The sequence below is a fragment of the Lipotes vexillifer genome, unplaced genomic scaffold (genome assembly GCF_000442215.2).
Source record: "Lipotes vexillifer unplaced genomic scaffold, Lipotes_vexillifer_v1.1 scaffold61, whole genome shotgun sequence".
Taxonomy (NCBI): Eukaryota; Metazoa; Chordata; class Mammalia; order Artiodactyla; family Lipotidae; genus Lipotes; species Lipotes vexillifer.
In genome coordinates, this window is record NW_006787051.1 from 2,306,186 (window position 1) to 2,323,846 (window position 17,661).

At 52.1% G+C, this 17,661-nt stretch overlaps 1 protein-coding gene across 5 annotated transcripts in view; it reads right to left on the bottom strand.

The window, feature by feature from the left end:
• Nucleotides 1–17,661, bottom strand: part of DENND2B (DENN domain containing 2B) — a 133,820-nt gene that overhangs the window by 22,348 nt on the left and 93,811 nt on the right. For 2 of the 5 annotated variants that reach the window (XM_007459845.1, XM_007459844.1), the window contains 4 exons: nt 14,047–15,309; nt 10,143–10,279; nt 2,205–2,356; nt 96–311 (listed from right to left, as the gene is read on the bottom strand). In XM_007459845.1, coding sequence (XP_007459907.1) covers nt 96–311; nt 2,205–2,356; nt 10,143–10,279; nt 14,047–15,309 — 1,768 coding nt within the window. Of the gene's footprint in view, nt 1–95; nt 312–2,204; nt 2,357–2,885; nt 2,948–10,142; nt 10,280–14,046; nt 15,310–17,661 lie in introns of those variants that run through there. The other 3 variants (XM_007459847.1, XM_007459846.1, XM_007459848.1) reach the window with 2 other exon arrangements.

Sequence of the window (17,661 nt, forward strand, 5' to 3'; positions counted from 1 at the left end):
GGGAGGGAGGGAGGGAGGGAGGGAGGGAGGAGAGAAGAGCCACCTCCTGCCTGCCCACCTGCCCAGCCCCAGCCAGCTCCAGCTGGGGAGGCTACCTTGGGAATGCGGCGGGCCCGGCGGCTGGACAGCAGTTCACTCGTGGTGCTGAGGCTGTCCTCATTGAGGCTGGAGGGTGAAGATGGCAGGCTCAGCTGAGCCAGCAGCAGCATGTCGTCATGGCTGTGCCTCTTGGGTAATCGTGGCAGCCGGTGGCTCTTCCTTTCTGACCAGTTCCCACTGCGTAGGGACTGGCTGCTGGGTTTCAGGGAGAGCTGGCATGGGAGAGGGGACATGGGAGAGGGACTCAGCACAGATGCCTTGGCCGGCACCTGTCTGCTGGGACCTGGACAGAGAAGCCACAGGTTGGCATCCCAGACTCCTCCAAATCCCACCTGGAATTTCCGTCTAGCAGGGCTTCGTCTTCTAAGAGCTCAGCTGCTGACCAGCAGCTCAGGGCTGTAGATTTGATACTTGCTTCCGCAAAGGAAGCTTAGCTACTTCTTCCAGAAAAAGACAGCAGAGACTAAGAAAACTGGGCTGCCTATGTGAGAGGAAAAGAAGGCCAAGCGAGAAATCTGCGGGCCCCTCCTGAGCCCTGGGACAAGGCTCAGACTCTGCTCATTACTGGGTGTGGTCGACGGAGCCAGTCTCCCCCACTCAGCCCCTGAGTTAGTCCTACAAGCCTTCTCTAGCAGAGGCCAGGATCTACATGTCAACCCAGCCCTGCTCACTTCTTCCAGGGAGAATACAGGGCTCTGACCACCAAAGCCTGACAAGGCAGGCCTTGGAGCCAGTGGCTCCCTCACCTACATGGTCCTGGGCTGCTCCCATCCCTGCCTGGATCTACTTTCTGCCTCCCTCTGTCTAGACTGACACCCTTCAGCACAGGGCACCTTACTCTTGGCGGATCCGGCTCACCACCAAAAAGGCAGCACCCCCGCAAACTTGGCATGCCTTCCACCTGCCCTCTGGATCTGGCATTGCCTCTCATCACTCTTCAGCGAGTCCTCCTTCCCTCCCATCCCCCAATTTCCCCTTCCCACCCTATCAGTCTGGAAATACAAATTCAATGGAAGCTTATTTGAACAGAGTACATTAGAAAGGTAAGTCTTTTATAAAAAGCCACATCATTCCAAAGCCAGAAGAAATAATTTTTATATTCTCTAGCCAGTGTTATAAAATATCCAGGAGAGGGGCTTCCCTGGTGGCGCAGTGGTTAAGAATCCACCTGCCAATGCAGGGGACATGGGTTCGAGCCCTGGGCCGGGAAGATCCCACATGCCGTGGAGCAACTAAGCCCGTGCGCCACAACTACTGAGCCCACGTGCCACAACTACTGAAGCCCGCGCACCTAGAGCCCGTGCTCTGCAACAAGAAAAGCCACCGCGATGAGAAGCCTGCGCACTGCAACGGAGAGTAGCCCCCACTCGCCGCAACTAGAGAAAGCCTGCGCGTAGCAACGAAGACCTAACACAGCCAAAACTAAGTAAATAAATAGATAGATAGATGAATAAATAAATAAACACAATTTATTAAAAAAAAAAAAATCTAGGAGAGTTAGAGTTGCTTGAGTAGGTCCAAGATAGGATGTCCATTCTCCTGCCTCCTGTCCACCGTGGACAAGGCCAGAATGAGCTACAGTCTAAGAGCTTCCTTCAACTCTTCACCCTTCTTCTCATTCTGCCTCTATCAGTCCATTCCTCAGAGATTCATCCATTCAACCACTTATTCAGTGGGAGCGGTTCCAGGTCCTGGAGACACCTGTCTAGTTCTCCAAATCAGGTTCTTGGGCCTACGCCTGGCCCCTAAATGCCAGTGCTGAGATCAGTTCTGCCAGAGCTGCAGAATACCAAGACTCCAACCCGGGCCCTGTCTTCCTGTTTCCAGGAAGGGGAGGAGAAATAATGATTAGACAGGAGACTACAGGGGCTCCTGCCTTAGTTTTGCAGCTCAGAGCTCAAGCAGTGAGGGGAAGAAGGTGGGACAGGGTGCCCCTAAGAGCACATCTCGATTGGCCACAAGCATATCGACACGGCAGAAGTCCCTGAGTGCAGAGCTCTTCCCTGACGTCACCTTCGCCTAGCACTAGTGAGGCAAAAAGCCTGAGCGGAAGCTGGCCCACGCCTCGTGCTGACCCTCCAGGCCCAAGTCAGGGCTGCTGTTACCTGAGTGGGTGGGTTGTTGTACTTCCTGTCCTGAGGACTCCACATCCTGTGCAAAGAGTCCAAGGAGTTCTCAGACAGTTGCTGGGATTTTCGTCCTGCTCTTCGGCTCTTTAAGTCCACATCCTCATACGGATTCTCCTTGGGTAGATCTCCTGCAGAGGAGGAAAAGTTAGAGAAGGGGGAGAAGGCAAGAAGGAAACACACACACACACACACACACACACACACACACACACACACACACACACACACACACACACACACACACACACACACACACACACACACAAAGAAACACACACACACACACAAATAAACAAGCAGAATTCCTGTGAGCCAAAGAGAGTGGCTTCTGCCTGGCCCTTCAGCTCATGAGTCATGCAGCTGCCCATCTGCAGTGGGGAGGCTACAAACAGATCCTGGCTCCGAGTCCAGAAGCTGAACCCCCCACCTCCAGTTCAGCTCAGCCTTGCCTGGCCTCTGCTTTGTAAATTCAAGGACTGCACAAGACTGGCTCAGCCACCCATGCCTGTGCCCAGCCAGAGGACAAAGCCAACACCAGGCGTCCCTCCTTGGCTCCAGTCCCTTTGCTGCGAAAGCCCCGGAGATACACAGTTCAAGGTAGAAAGGCTTTCAGAGGTCACACGGCTGTCCCTTCACCCACTGCTCCCTGAGGACCACTTCTGGAGATGGGCATGGAGGGGCTCTGCGAACTCTAGGGTGCCAGGCTTCACCAGGCCTCCCTCCTGCCTGTGCGCTGTGCCACAGCTCTCTCAGGACAGGGCTTCTGCCTGGTCCCCCGAAGTAGTGAGCGCTCAGTATCATTTGTTCAGTGAACCACTCTGACTACAGCGTCACTCCACTTCCTCCACCACAGACCTCAGCAAAAAGACAATGGTCGTCAATCCCCTTTTGGAATAAACTCTCCTGCTGTGACACATGGGAGATGTGAAAGGCTTGAAAGGAGTTTGGGCTGGAGGGGTGGGGCTGGTGGGGAGTTCTTGTTTCTCTTCTCAGGACTCAATTCTAAAACCCCTGGCAGTAGGCACCGTATTGGCACTGAAAGTCCAAAGCATAGTCCCTGCCCTTGAAGAGAAACCCCTTCCCACAAGCCATGCCCTCCTGCCCCTTTCCTGCCAACACATACCTGGACTTTTCTAAAATACAATAATATCATGAGCAGGGTCAGTCCTGGAATCACAGTCGTGCAGTAGAATCACAGTGGTGACAAGGTCCACGGGGACTGTGAGGAAATACTGCCCTCTACTGCCCTTTGTCTTGTCTTTCCTTAGCCTCCCTTCGGTATCAAGGCCACTGTTTGGGACGCAGGTACTAGTGGCCAGAATGCGGCTTTGCTGGAGGTGGCACACAGGAAGCTGCTAGCAGGGCTCACTCCAGCTTCTCCGATCAGCAGCGGGATTGAGCTTGGGTGATCACTGAGCCCCAGGGATGCCTGCCCGTGCCTCCCACCATAGAGGAGTTCAGACGTCACTTCTCAGGGAGCAGACAGAAGAAAGAGCCATAGACTAGCCACAAAGGCCACTGGGTGTGTAAGCTTTCCTAGGATAGGACACAGGAGAAAAACCAAATCCCTACATGCTTCTTTCAGATTTTTCCATTTCCAAAACCAAGATCTGCCCCCGTTGTGGTATCTACTTATTACTATCATGGAAAACCACCGTGAACTTAGGAAATGCCTTTACAGAGGTGTAGGGGGAGGGATGGGGGCGGCTGTGAAGGGGGGATTTCAGTCACAGCTAATTAGACTGCCATGGGAGCTATACAAATCTCTGTAAACGTATGAGTCAAAGATGGGGTCAAGGAAGGATTTGGGACTGAATTAAGTGATTCCCAACACCAGCAGAGTCCCCAGCAATTGAACAGACGTTTTCCTGTAACACAGTCATGCTATGAAAATGACTTGTCTCCATTCCAGAGCCCTGACTAAGCAGAGCTGGCCCAGCAACCCTGCCTCCAGAAGCCAAATATGAAACCTGGCATCCCCTGCATGTTTTCTCCAGCCTACCCCACTGTGGGCACTTAGGGAGGAATCAGGATAGACTCTGTATGTCTTGGTCCCTCTCCAACATATATCCTACAGCAGTGAGGTTGGGGGACCAAGGACTGGAGAAAGCCAGGACACAGTCTTCCTGATCCTGTGAAGCAGGACAGAGCAGAAGGGGTCAGGAAGAACATTTATTCCAGGCTCATCAAATCTAAACTGCTTTGGGCTGGATGACCAGCCAGAGTCCTTATCATCACGCCCCAACCTACAGGATGACTCTGTCTCAACTCCTTTAGAAGAGTTGCTCCAAACTACTGACACTTGGGGCTGGATAATTCTTGTGGTGGTGGACTATCCTGTGCATCTGTAGGATGTTTAGTAACAACCCTGGCCTCAATCCACTAGACAGGTGACAGTAGCATCCCCTCAGTTGTTACAAACAAACAGAAAATGTCTCCAGACACTGTCAAATGTCCCCTGAGCAGATGGGTGGATAAATGGATGATGGATGGATGGGCGGACAGATGGACGATGGAAGGAAGGAAGGAAGGAAGGAAGGGGGAAAGGAAAGGAACGGAGGAAGAAAGGAAAGGTTGATGAGTGGATGGGTGGACAAAACTGTACCCCCATCCCCACCCACCCCATTAAGAACCACTGCTTTAGATAGGTGTTTCTAAACTTCCTAATAGCTTCTCAGTGCCATGACGTGAGTCCCAAGGCAAACCCTCTTTTCCTCCCTCCTTCACTCCTTCTCTTCTCTCCCTTCTTTCTTTCCCCACAATCAAAGCTGTGAACATTAATATAAAATCCCAAGCTCCGGACTTCCCTGGTGGTGCAGTGGTTAGGAGTCCACCTGCCAATGCAGGGGACCCAGGTTCGATCCCTGGTCCGGGAAGATCCCACACGCCACGGAGCAACTAAGCCCGTGCGCTACAACTACTGAGCCTGCACTCTAGAGCCCGCGCGCCGCAACTACTGAGGCCCGCATGCCTAGAACCTGTGCTCCGCAACCAGAGAAGCCACCACGATGAGAAGCCCGCGCAGCACCGCAACGAAGAGTAGCCCCTGCTCGTTGCAACTAGAGAAAGCCCATGCGCAGCAGCGAACACCCAACACAGCCAAAAAATAAATAAGAATTTTTTTTTTAAAGTTAAAAAAAAAAAATCCAAAGCTCCAAGAAATAGATGTAGGAGACTGAGGCGCAGGGAAGTAATAGATGCACATCAGTGATAACCTGGGAACTGAAAGCAGTTGGGAACACCAGGTTCTCAAGCCCAGTATTGCCTCTGGAAACTAAATTTCAGGAAAGCCTTAAACGCCTGCTCCTCCCGACTGTTCAGCCCTAACGTCAGCCTCTTTCTTCTCCAGCAAGGTTAACATCCTCTCTGATATAACCAGGCCACTAATCATTTCTCCAGGAAATGACGGCTGGCCCTGGACCAAGCCCTGCCTCCCAGCCTTAGCTTGGGCCCTTCACAGCCCTTGTTCACCTATTACTCTCAGCTTCCCGGACTGTTCTGACTACCCTTCTGGAGCTGCCCAGCCATCTGTCCAGGGAGTAAGGGTGCCCAGGGGATGGGGATGTGCAGAGACCAAGCAGTCCCCGAGGCCTAGAGCCACTAAACGGAACCTGCTGAGAGCAAATCAACCCCAAAGCAATGGCTCAGAGCTGGGAGAGGAGGAGGGCTGGAGAGCCGGGCTCGGAACCTTCTCTGGAGGAGCAGAGCCACAGCGAAGCGGAAGAAGCTGGAGCCGAGGGGGGAAACCTGGGGAAGCTTTGGCAGGGACATGGATGGGAGACCGGCAGCCTGGCAGACCTCAAGGCTTTCACCTGCATTCTTGCCCACGCAGCTTCCTCGAGGGCGCTCCACGCTGCCCTTGGAGAGAGAGAAGAGGTGGGCCCTCCTCCCCCGAGGCCTGGCCTGAGCAGCTCCATCTCATCAAGCCCAGCTGTGGAAGCCAGAGGTCTCAACCTTTCCCAGCTTTGCTGATGAGACAAGGGACAGGGGCATCGCCAAGAATTTCTGCTTTGCACTCTTTTAAAGGCGCTGGTCAGAGCCCAGACTTATCATATGGATCCTCTTGAAGGAAGAACCCAGTCCCACCTAGCCCTGCCCCCACTCCTCCCCACGTCTCTTTTGGTCACTAACCACAGGTGCCAAGCACCCCACCCCCCCAACAAACGCACAACTGGAAGAACCAGTTAGAGAAGGGGTGTGTCTGTGCACAAGCACTGAGAATTTCCCCAAACAGAATCTTAAGCTTCCCAGACCACACCCATGGCTAGGGCCATGGGTCTGCAGATTCCCTCCCCAGCCCTCTCCTGCTTCCAACCAGCTGTTTCTCCTGGTTCTCAGCCTCTTCCCCTCCCTCACACAGTGGAGACAGGACCAGATTAGGGGCCCAACTCCCCCGACAATACATAGCACATCAGATGGGGCGCTCTAAGGGGCCAGTTGTTACCACCCTCCGAGGTTGGACAACATTTACCAACTGCCCCAGGCACCGTTCCCTGGACTGCACCTCTGGGCGGCAGCCTCTATGCTGTTAGATGTCTCTGTTTCCCAGCCTTGGGACAAATGAGAGAAGAAGGCAGAAAGAGCAGAGGCTCAAAAAGCTTTGCAGTAAGGCTGACTGGCTCTGTCCCCAGCTCCCACCCTGCTCAAGTTCCTGGAAACTCTCCCTCAGCCCCAGCTAGCTGAGGGGAGTGGGAATCTCTGCAGGAATGCAGCCCAGGCTCCTTGGTCAGGCGCCGAGGCCACTCCACATAACTCTCTAATAAGCTGCTTCCTTGGGTGCATTTTTAACTGTCAGGCTCAGAACGCAAACGATTATAAGGCTTTGTAGGATAGCAGCGTCTTCCAGAGGCAGATGTCAAATGACAGGCGAGAATTAACCAGTCCCACGAAGCAACATGGCAGTAACTTTATTTCTGAACCACTCTATTGCAAATTAGCAAGATAACCTCAGCCTGTTTTGGAGTATCTCACCCCAGCTCCCAAGGTGTCATGCCTGGTATGGGCAGGAGGCTAGCACACTCCCCAGGGCCCCTCGTTCAGGTCCAGGGCTCACTGAGAAGACTGCGTTAGTCTCTGGGCCAGCTGGCCCTCAGCCTCTTACAGACACGGAACTCCAGACCAGTGGGCTGGTCCCCGAGACAAAGACTCAGCACGGGAGCTCTGGCCCGTGCCCACCTCCCGCCACAGCCCGATTATCACACCCCCAGAACAAAGCCCCGTCTGGCCCTGGGCAAGGGAGGCAGCACAGGAAAGAGCTGGACAGTCCAAACCCGAACACCTCAGCCTCGCAGAGCACAGGCTGGGCCAAGAAGACAGAGAAGGCTCCCAGGAAGTCAGGCACTGGTCAGTCGGAGGCAAAAGTGAAAGTGACATTCAGAGTTCAGCAACAAGGGCCCCCCACCAAAGCCTTTACGGGGGTGGGTCCAAATTCTTGGGCCTGTCGCCAGGGAAGGAGAAGGGGTAAGTCAACCAGAATCTGAGAGAAAGAGAGATACGCTCCCCCTCGTATTTCCCTCTAGCCTCCCTGGTCAGGTCAGGACGTTCAGGCGGGGCTGCTACGGGGATACTGAAGGAGGAAAACGTGCCCAGGGCACTGAACAACCGGAGACGCTGAAACCCACCCTACCCTCACACCACAAGGGCGACGCAAAACACCCAGGTGCCCTCCCTCCTCCCTCCTCCCCATCCCCACTCTCTGCACAACGCTCCAAAGGCCCAGAAGCTAGCGGAGCAGTGAAGGAACACGCCCCAGTCCCAACCTCACCTCCTACCAGCCCTCACCCCTAGCTTCTGGCTCGTCCAGCTAAGAAGCATCCAAGCTGCTCCTCTATTTTCTTGCCTCCTTGAGCAACATCTCGCAGTGGCCGCAAGTCCCCTCCACCGAGTGAGGCTCAGGCACACTTGCCTCCCCATTCCTCTGGACAGGGAGAAACGGTTGAAGCAGGCTTTTCTCTATTCCAGCTCAGCTGATCCAAGAACATTCCCCCGCATGAGATCCCCGGGCAGCACCGAAAGGCTGCAAAGCCTCCTCAGAAAAGAGAGGGCAGCGAGGCCCCAGCGTTGGCAGCGCCTGGATCCTGAGCAGGGGGGGCAGCTGAAAACTGGAGTCTGCCCTGTCCCCTGCGGCAGCCACACCGGGTGCTCCCAAGGGCCCTGGGCAGCAACGACACGTGACAATTCCTCTCAAACTAGAGGAAACAGACCTGTACCCTGCTCAGGGCTGGGAGGCAGATGGGGCTCTGCCCCTGATCCCCACAGCTCTGGACCTCAGCTCTGGGCGACCGTGCATACAAAGCTTTTTCCCAGTAGTAAAGGAAGAGGCCTCCCTCCCCAAACCCGTTTGCTGTTCTGGGGAATCTCATTCCCACAGTCCTTCTGATATGACCGAATTTCGGACCGAATATGTACATGCTATACACTCCCATCCTGGGAAAGCAGTGCCTGTGTGGACCTGAGTGCTGCTGCTGGCTTTCCAGAAATCCTGGCCCAGCAAGTTGTACGGAGAAAACTGGGAAACTGATGGCTCCAACCAAATGAGGGAATAGAGGACCCTCTCTTCTGAAGATCCCACAGTCTTATCTGGAGGGTTCTCCACTAGGGCCACTCCTCTCTGTGTCATGTTCACTCACTAAGACTATGTTCTTCAGCCCCCCCACCCCGGCCTAAGGCAGAGATAACACAGAGACAGAGACGAGGGGCAAGGGCAAGGGCACTTGACCTTCCTTTCTCTTCAGAGACCTACGCTGAGACACACGCTTTACTTGAACAAAACTGAAGCCCCCACTGAAGAGAATGAGGACAGAATTAAAATAAAGGCCAAAAATAAACCCAACCCAGCCTAGACAACTGGCTTTTTGCTGTTGCTCAAACACAAGTTTGCCAACACAACATCCTCCCAGTTGTTGGAGGGCCGTCCTCCACGGTGTCCTACATTTCTGACCTTCTGAGCAAGAGGAATTAATGGTTCCAGACTATCTTTTCAAAGATGTTTATAGAGCAAACAGCCCTGGAAGACAGCGTCTCCCTGCAGGGCAGAGGCAGATTTGTTTGCTGACCAGAATAAAAAGGATAAGGTCTCCTCATGGGGCAAAGGTTTGCTAGCAGCCCCTTGAAAGGCTTGGGGTTTCCTAAGCTTGAGGTTCCTCAGCTGGGACGCAGACCCACCACGTGTGCAGCCTCTACCTGGACCTCCTCCCCACTGTCGCATGGGACTGGGGAGCAAGGGGAACCCATGTGAACATCAAGCTCACGTGGCCTGCTGTGCCATGAGTAACAAAGTCCTTTGTCTGTGATCCAAGCGTCTGTGTCTTCTGCCAGCATCTGTGAACTGGGGCAGGCTAGACTTGTTAGCTTGCAAGCAGAGTGAACTCTCAGATACTTTCACAGTTCTTGACACCACTAACTTTAAGGGAAGAGTAGGAGAGATACATATTAAGGACCAGGCATTGTGCTAGGTACTCTGATATATATTTTATCTCATTTAATCCTAACAATAATCCTGTGAAGTGTTATTACTATTATTATTGTTGTTGTTACCATCAAAATATCAACATCACCATTTCATAAGAGAAAAGGTTTCAAAAAAGTTAAGTGATTTGCCTAAGGATACACAGCTAAGAAAGGGCACCTGTTGGACTCCAAAGCCTTTTGAAAATAAAAGGAAGGTATGATGTGGTTTCCCCTTCTTGTGGTCCCAGAAGCCCTTTGGGTTCCAATTCATTCAAGGCCAGGCTTTAATCTCTTAGCTGCTCAGTCTTTTAAGCCGCTTTCTCTGATGCCCGTTTCCTGGAGAAGTTCCAGAAGCTGGGCCAGGTCTGCCCACAGCGAATGAAGTGGAACCTGGAAGTGCCCCTCCTGCAGCCATTCTTTTGCAGCACCACAGACGAGCCAGCCCCCCACTCTACCCCTGCTTACCCACAATATCTTCATAGGCATTCTCTTCTAAAGTGCTTTTGGATCCAAACTTGGGTTGGCTCTCAGTACCATTCTCAGTGGGAGAAGAGGGGTACAGGGACTGGAGACTGGATGCATCCTCAAACTCAAAGGATTTTCTGTGGATAACAAAGAGTTTGAGTCATTCCGGCGGAACCCGACTCCTGCTGCCCTGGTGGGGAATGGCCAAGGGCAAGAGCAAAGACCGGAGGTGCTCCTCACAAAACCAGCTACCGAGCAAAGCAGCAAGATGGATCCAAACTTGCCATCCAGATGAAGAGACAGATGGTCTGAAAGGCCCCAGCCCCGGTGCCTGCAAATAATACCAAAAACAACTACCACAGCTGAAAGGGATGTTATGTGTCAGATGCTCTACACGTTAGCCCATTAATCTTCACAATGCTGCTACTAGGTATCGTGCAGCTTTACGACTGATTAGCTGGAGGCTCAGGGAGATGAACTGATAGAGGTAAGACTCGCCCAGGACGTCTGACTCCAGGGTCTGAGCTTTTGACTTGGGCCTCCAAGCCCCGGAGAACATCATTTTTGAGAAGTATCTGCCATTACCAGAGGAACTGAGTGCCTCACCTGCTCTTAAGAGTCTCACATCACGCCTGTATCCGAGCAAGGTCTCTGGCACCGAGTAGGCAGTGAGGGCTCAGCGTTGGGTGGGTGATGCTCACGGCTGTTTGGGGGTTGGGGAGGCAGCTGGTGGTGGGTGGTTTGTTGAAACAAGAAGGCGCTGAGCCCTCAAAACGAATCACACCACCTCTCAGGTAGAACTAGGAGGGGGCAGTTGCAGCCAGCAGCTACTTCCATGACCCAGCTTCCCTTCAGCTCATCACCTGCTCCTTTCCATCCCCCAAATAACCTTCCCTTCTACTGCAGAACTTCAAAACCACAGCTGGTTAGCCTCTCAGACACCCTGAGCCCACAGTACCCTCTACTCCTCCCCTTCATCAGGGAGGTTCTTCCCTTCAACATCTAAGGCTTGGTCCCAGCTGCATCCTTCTCCCTCTCCAAGGCAGGTCCCTCCCAGGGAGGGAGAGAAGGAAGTACACTGACTGAATCCCTCCTCTCACCCATTAACACCTCCCTCAACTTTGGGAACCATCAGACCTTTCAGCTGATGCAGTCCTTTCTCTTCTCGTTTCATGAACAACACCCCAAGGGCCCTGGGGTGCAAGTCAAGGACTAAAAGTGTCCTAAAGGCCACATCTTGTACTCAGCTTGCCCAGCTACTGTGCAGCCCTCGACATAGCCAAACACCTCACGCTGGCCCTCGCCTCCCTCCTCTCTGTGACACGGTCCCTCCTGGTTTTCAACTGCGTCTCAAGCTCCTGTGAGGGATCCCCTTTTCCGCTTGCCTTTTCAATGGCACGGTCTCAGAATCTTGTCTTCAGGACTCTCTTTCTCACCCTGCACTTTCTGGGGCCCCAATATTGACGACCATCACCATATCTACCATTTCCACCACGATGACTCCCAGATCTCTCTGTCACTGGCCCAGACTTTTCAACCAGCTAAATACCCAATGGCTGAGCACAGTGGTTCCTGAATGTTGGCCCGCAGACCACTGCTGGTCTGAGAGCAAAAGCTTCCACTCATGTATACAGTGGAGTCAACATCTTATGCAGGCAGTTCTCAAATCAGCAAATGACACAAATCACGTTCAGCCAAATTATCCTCGAAAATCCCTCAGAAAGGTTCCATGTCGAGGACCAACACACTGTCTTTCATTATAACTGATATAGTCAGTTAAAAACAGATTTCTTTCTCTTCGGTTGAATAGCAGAAATATATGGCTTGTATTTTTTTCTTAAATAAAAAAGTATATTAAATACAAGAATCATACCTGGTACAACAGATACAAACTTACTATTTCATGCTCCTCAGGGGAATATGCTCACTGTGTGGAAAGGCAAATAAAACAGCTTGTGCTTTTTGAACTGTTTTTCTTTTTCTGTTTTTTTTTTTTTTTCCCAAGAGCACAGATTTAAATTTGCTGTTAATTCTTACTGGAAGTGACTCCACCATATATGGTATATGTGTGTGTATATATTATAAATGTAATGTGTGTGTATGTGTAGAACCTTCAGGTTGATGTAACCTCCTCCCATCCCCTTTTTTCACCTAGCTAAATGCTTCTTGCTCTTCTAAATTTAGCTCAGCGGGCTTCCCTAGTGGCGCAGTGGTTGAGAATCCGCCTGCCAGTGCAGGGAACACGGGTTTGAGCCTTGGTCTGGGAAGATCTCACATGCCGCGGAGCAACTAAGCCCGTGTGCCACAACTACTGAGCCTGTGCTCTAGAGCCCGTGAACCACAACTACTGAGCCCACGTGCCACAACTACTGAAGCCTGTGAGCCTAGAGCCCGTGTTCCACAACAAGAGAAGCCACCGCAATGAGAAGCCGGCGCACCGCAACGAAGAGTAGCCCCGCTCTCCGCAACTAGAGAAAGCCCGTGCGCAGCAACGAAGACCCAATGCAGCCAAAAATAAATAGATAAATAAATATATTAAAAAAATAAAACTAAATTTATCTCAGCAACTCCCTCTCTGAAGAGGCTTCCCCCACTCCCCACTCAGATGCCTCTTCCTCTGGGTCTCTGCAGCATCCCACCCAGATGTGGATCAGGGCACGCAGCACAGCATCTATGATTTATTTATACATCTATCTCCTGCACCAGATCACCAACTCCTTGAATGGAAGAGCCACATCTTATGTGCCCCTGTGTCCCCTTGACCAGCACAAAGGCTTGGTGCACAGCAGGCTCTAGACAGGTATTTCTAGAAACGGATGACTAAAGACAAAGCAAACACTCTTGGCAGGCTTGACATAAAGGGTCCGTGAGCATGCTGAGGTGAGCCAAAACATGGGATTACCTTTAGCCAAGGGCTCTTCTGGCTCATGAGTCTGAACCTTTGTGATGTCTTCCTCTCTGCACATGGCAGGAAAGTTTCTACATGAGATGGGATATGCTGGATGGACGCCTGAACTATGGGGTCAGATTGAAGAATCCCCAGAAGCCAAACAAACCTGAATGCCCACCTGACTCTGGGTTAGAAGAGAAAGGCAGTGAGAGGTAGGAGGAAGGACAGGCCTTCCAAAGGAAGCTGGCTCCCAGCCTACTCCAATTCAGAGAACAAGATGCCTGTCATCTTGCACCAACTCCAGCTGCTCCAGCTCCCAAGTCACTATAATTGTGGAGATGGCCCGGGTACTCCAGTGTCAGGAATGCTGAGACTGACCAGGAAACCAATGTGACCAGGTCCTTCTTGGACATGGCCAAGAAGCAGATGAAATGTTCTTTCTCTCCTTTTTCCACCAGTCTCCCCTTTCAGGATCCAAAGATCCCCTCTTCATATAAGCCCAGAGTTCCTGTATGGCCAGGAAGCCCTCAGGAAAGAGGAAATCACGTTAAATGTGTCAACACTTCTGTGTTAATGGTAACATGCAATATTTAGATAATGCTTCAGTCAAAGAAATAAATCTCCAGCTGGCATTTCAGGTAGTTACGAGGCTAAGATCTTACTAGTCCTCAAGGGACTGCCAATTCTATCTAAAAGTAAGGTGGCCCTACCCTTCCCACAGAGGAAGTTCCATCAGGGCTCTACTCCAAAGGCCAAACCCAGCCAGCATGTTCAGTACACAGCATTCGGAAGCGCTTTCACCCTCCCGCTCACGTTTAAGTATCCTTACCCTGCAAGAGCAGAAGAACCGTCAATCTTTCTCACCTAGCTCATGCTTCACCTAACATTATTTGGTGCTCCAGAACTTACAAAGCAGTACTGACTGTGACCCACAACTAGAGTCTGCTTCTGCATCCTCTACTGACAGGAAAGCCACTGTGCCCAGCTCTATGTCACCGGAGGGGCATTCGTTACCTGCTCTGGGACTTGCGGTGACCACGCATGTCCTTCTTGGGTCTCCGGGTGACTGGTGGGGCTGGGGTGGAGGGCAGGGGGGGTGGAGCAGCAGGTGTGGGTGAAGGAGGTAGACCATTGCTTGGCTTACTCTTGGGGTTCTTGTCAGCCTCATATTCAAAGGTGCGCTTGGGTTTGGGGACAGGGTTCACAGCGGGATCAGGGGAGCTCTTCGATGGCAGCAGCTGGGAGGTCGGGCTATTATTTCCAGGGGTCCCCGGCTTAGTGGAGCCACTACCTTCCCTCTCCGGGGGTGAGCCCGCCTCCCCCCCAACTCCAGCCACTCCTCCTGCCCGGCTGCCAGCGCTCACACTTGCGCTCCCTGTCGGTTCCTCCAAGGTGCCCAAGATCTCAGTCTTCCTTCTCCCTCGGTCTACACTGTAGCAGCTGCTGGGCAGCTGGGGAAGCCCCCCACCCGGCTGCTCCTTCAGGGCCTGTTCAATTTTCTGGATCCGACTCAGCACCGCTGAGCTCTCCTTCCTGCTGCCGTGCCCCCTGAGGAAGGCACTGGGCTCACTCCGACCTGGCCGTTTCTCCAGACGGTAGAAAGAGTCCCGGACAGGGAGTGCCTCTCCCTCCTCCTCGGTCTCAGGGTAGGAACACTCGGAGAAGGTCCTGCTCATCCTCCGGAGGCCCTTGAAGTCGAAGGTCTTTTCTGAGCTGCAGGGGGATGGCACCACACTGGGACAGCCCACACTGGGGCAGCCCTCACTGGCCACCCACTCGCCCCCAGAGCCCTCCCGCTTCTCTCCACAAACGCTCATCCTGGGTGAAGCCTCTCGGCGACCCTCCCATGCTGAAATCTTCTCCCGGATGCCCAGGCTGTGGGCACGGGGGCCGGTGCGGTTCAGAAAGATGCTCCGTGGGCCCGCTGCTGACCCCAGGGACGGAGTGCTCTGGGCGAGGGGGAGGCAAGCAGCTACTCCCTCTACATCCTGGGCTGCCCCCTGGACATTCTCCTTCAGCTCCTCTCTCTTGCACACTGAAGGGCTTCTGTCCAAATAACCGAAGCTGGTGGCCTTGAGGGGACAGATGGGTGGTGAAGTGTCTGGGGAGGGGGCTTGAGGATTTTGGGGTGAAGGATCACGGGGATGCCAGTCCTTGAGGAGCAGCCGGGAACTGCAGCGGCTTGGGTACCTGCAGGCTGACGTTTCACTGTCACTGAGCGGGTAGATGGGACTCCTCGGTGGGGAGAGAACTGGAGGTGGAGAGACTGACTGAGACCTAAGAGGAAAACAAAAAAAAAAAAAAAAAAAAAAAAAAAAAAAAAAAAAAAAAAATAGAATACTCAGCTTCCTGAGGGCCAGGGCCACCTCTCACCAAAAAAAAAAAAAAAAAGAAGAGAAAATGGCAGTGAGTGGCCTGACAACACTTGTTTCATTCTTAAAGAGCTCAGCATCGCTTTCCTATAGGACTCGCAAGCTCAAAGTACTGTATGCAAGTAACGGACCTTCCAAGGCTGTCCTCAAGGAAAGAAACAGCTCCTTATCCACAGCAGGCTAAACTCAATGGTCCTCTCTGCCCAATTCATCCCTAGAGACCCTGAGTACTGTCTGCAACAGAAGCCAGTTCTATGACAGGGCAGGGCATCCCCAAAGTCCACATCTGGCAATCAGAGAACAGTAAGATCAGTGGTGTGCTGCTAAATGTTTAACAATCGGCTCCTTGGGCGAGAAAGCATAGATATGTAGCATCTGCCAACTTCCACAGTATAAATATTCCTACTATGGCTGATTTCAAACCAGCAATGTGACCTCATTGGATGTGGACTTGGGAAGAAACACTAATGATCAACTCTCATGAACTGTTACAAAGCATCTCCAGCATGCCACTTCCCAAAGTGGCCCCAAATATGCACTCAAGCCCTTTGATCTATCTCCTTGACAAGCCCCATCTCCCCCGAGGTTTCTGCTACTAGACGCAAGATACCGCACCTCAGCTTGGGTCTTGATCAGAACTCAGAATCCTGAAGGTCTCAAAAGGATCAGGAGGGCCCTTGAAGAAAGAATCCTTTCCACGCTCTCAATGAGAAGGCTAACGGGGAGGGGAGACCAGCTCCTTCGCAGCTCTAGCCTCTAGCAGTGGCATCACATCAAACAAGCATCAGCCATTCCCCAGCTCCAAATCAACACCCTGGTCTTAGCAACTATCAGGAACAGTTCTAAATCAATGTTTTTACCTATACTGACTCACTGAATCCTCACAAAAACTCTGTCATATTATTATACTTTATTATTATCTTCATTTTGCAAATGAAAAACACTGAGGCATACAAATATTAAATATCTCATTCAAGGTCTCTAGCTGGTACGTGGTGAAGCCAGGACTACACTGTATTGCTGCTCTAAAGAGGAAGCAGTGGCCTCTGCCATCTTTGTGAACTGCCCGGCCCCCCAGACATAGGTCAGCAGAAATCCCTGCGGCACTGAGCACAGCCCTGTCTCCAGTGTAGCGTTTGTAAGTATCAGGGAACCTCTTAGTCTTCGCTACTAGACCACGATTTCTTCCAGGCAGAGGGACACACACTCAGTGTCTAGAAGGTGCTCAGTAAATGATGAACAAATAAAGACAAGAAAAGGTAAAGGTGAGCTTACCGAAGAGAATCATGGGCATACTTCCTCTTCAGCACACTTTTCTAGTTGTCTACTAGGGTCATCACCGTCAACTTTCAGAACTTTTCCCAAACAGTTTTAGTTCAAAGACAGCAGGGCTTTGCCAACACTGCATGCTACCAAGGCCTACCTGACCCTAATGCTGTGGCCCTCAAAGCCAAGCGGTCCAGCCTCGCAGGCTCCAGAGCGCCACACCATCCACAGAACGCAGCCAGCTGCCCCTGAGCCAGGCTGCAGTCACTGCTCCATCACACACAGAAAACTGCAGCTCGGGTGAGTCAGGGATTGGCCAGCAATTCCCTGTTGGGTCATAGCCTCTGGCTGCCCCCGATCAACAGGAAACCTCAACATGCTTAAGTTGTTTTTAAAAGGGCAAAAGTCAAACAAGAGCCCTCCCACGTGTACATGGGCACAGATGAGAGAAATTCGGTGCCCAGCCAAGCCGATGACCAAAGACACTCTTCTCGGCGAGGAGGTGTGAAAAGAGTAAGCCTCGGTACTCCCTAGGGTAGGCAGTGGTAGGGCAACGAGCCAAGCTTGAGCCTGGGGAGAGCCCAACCTACTCACGATCAAGAAAGGCCCAGGCCCCTCACTTTTTTCACAGAACCATGGATGCAAAAGGTCATCAGTCCAGCCCTGTAAGCCAACAAGTGTCTGGGCTACACAAAGGACTCTACGTTTCAGTTATTCTCAGTTGGAGGCAGGAGAAGATGCCTTTTATAGAGGATGATGTTATCATGTGTTTATTCATTTAATAAATACTTAGTGAGCACCTACTATGTGCCAGGCCCTGTTCTACATGCTAGATACAAGAATAAACAAGAGACAAAAATTCATGTCCTCATGAAGCTTCAATTCTAGTCGGTGATGGCCAGTACCTAATGAGACGCAGAATCTTTTAGGAAGCCTTTTCAAACTACATATGCCTCATTTCTCCAGACATTTTTTTTTTTTTTTTTTTTTT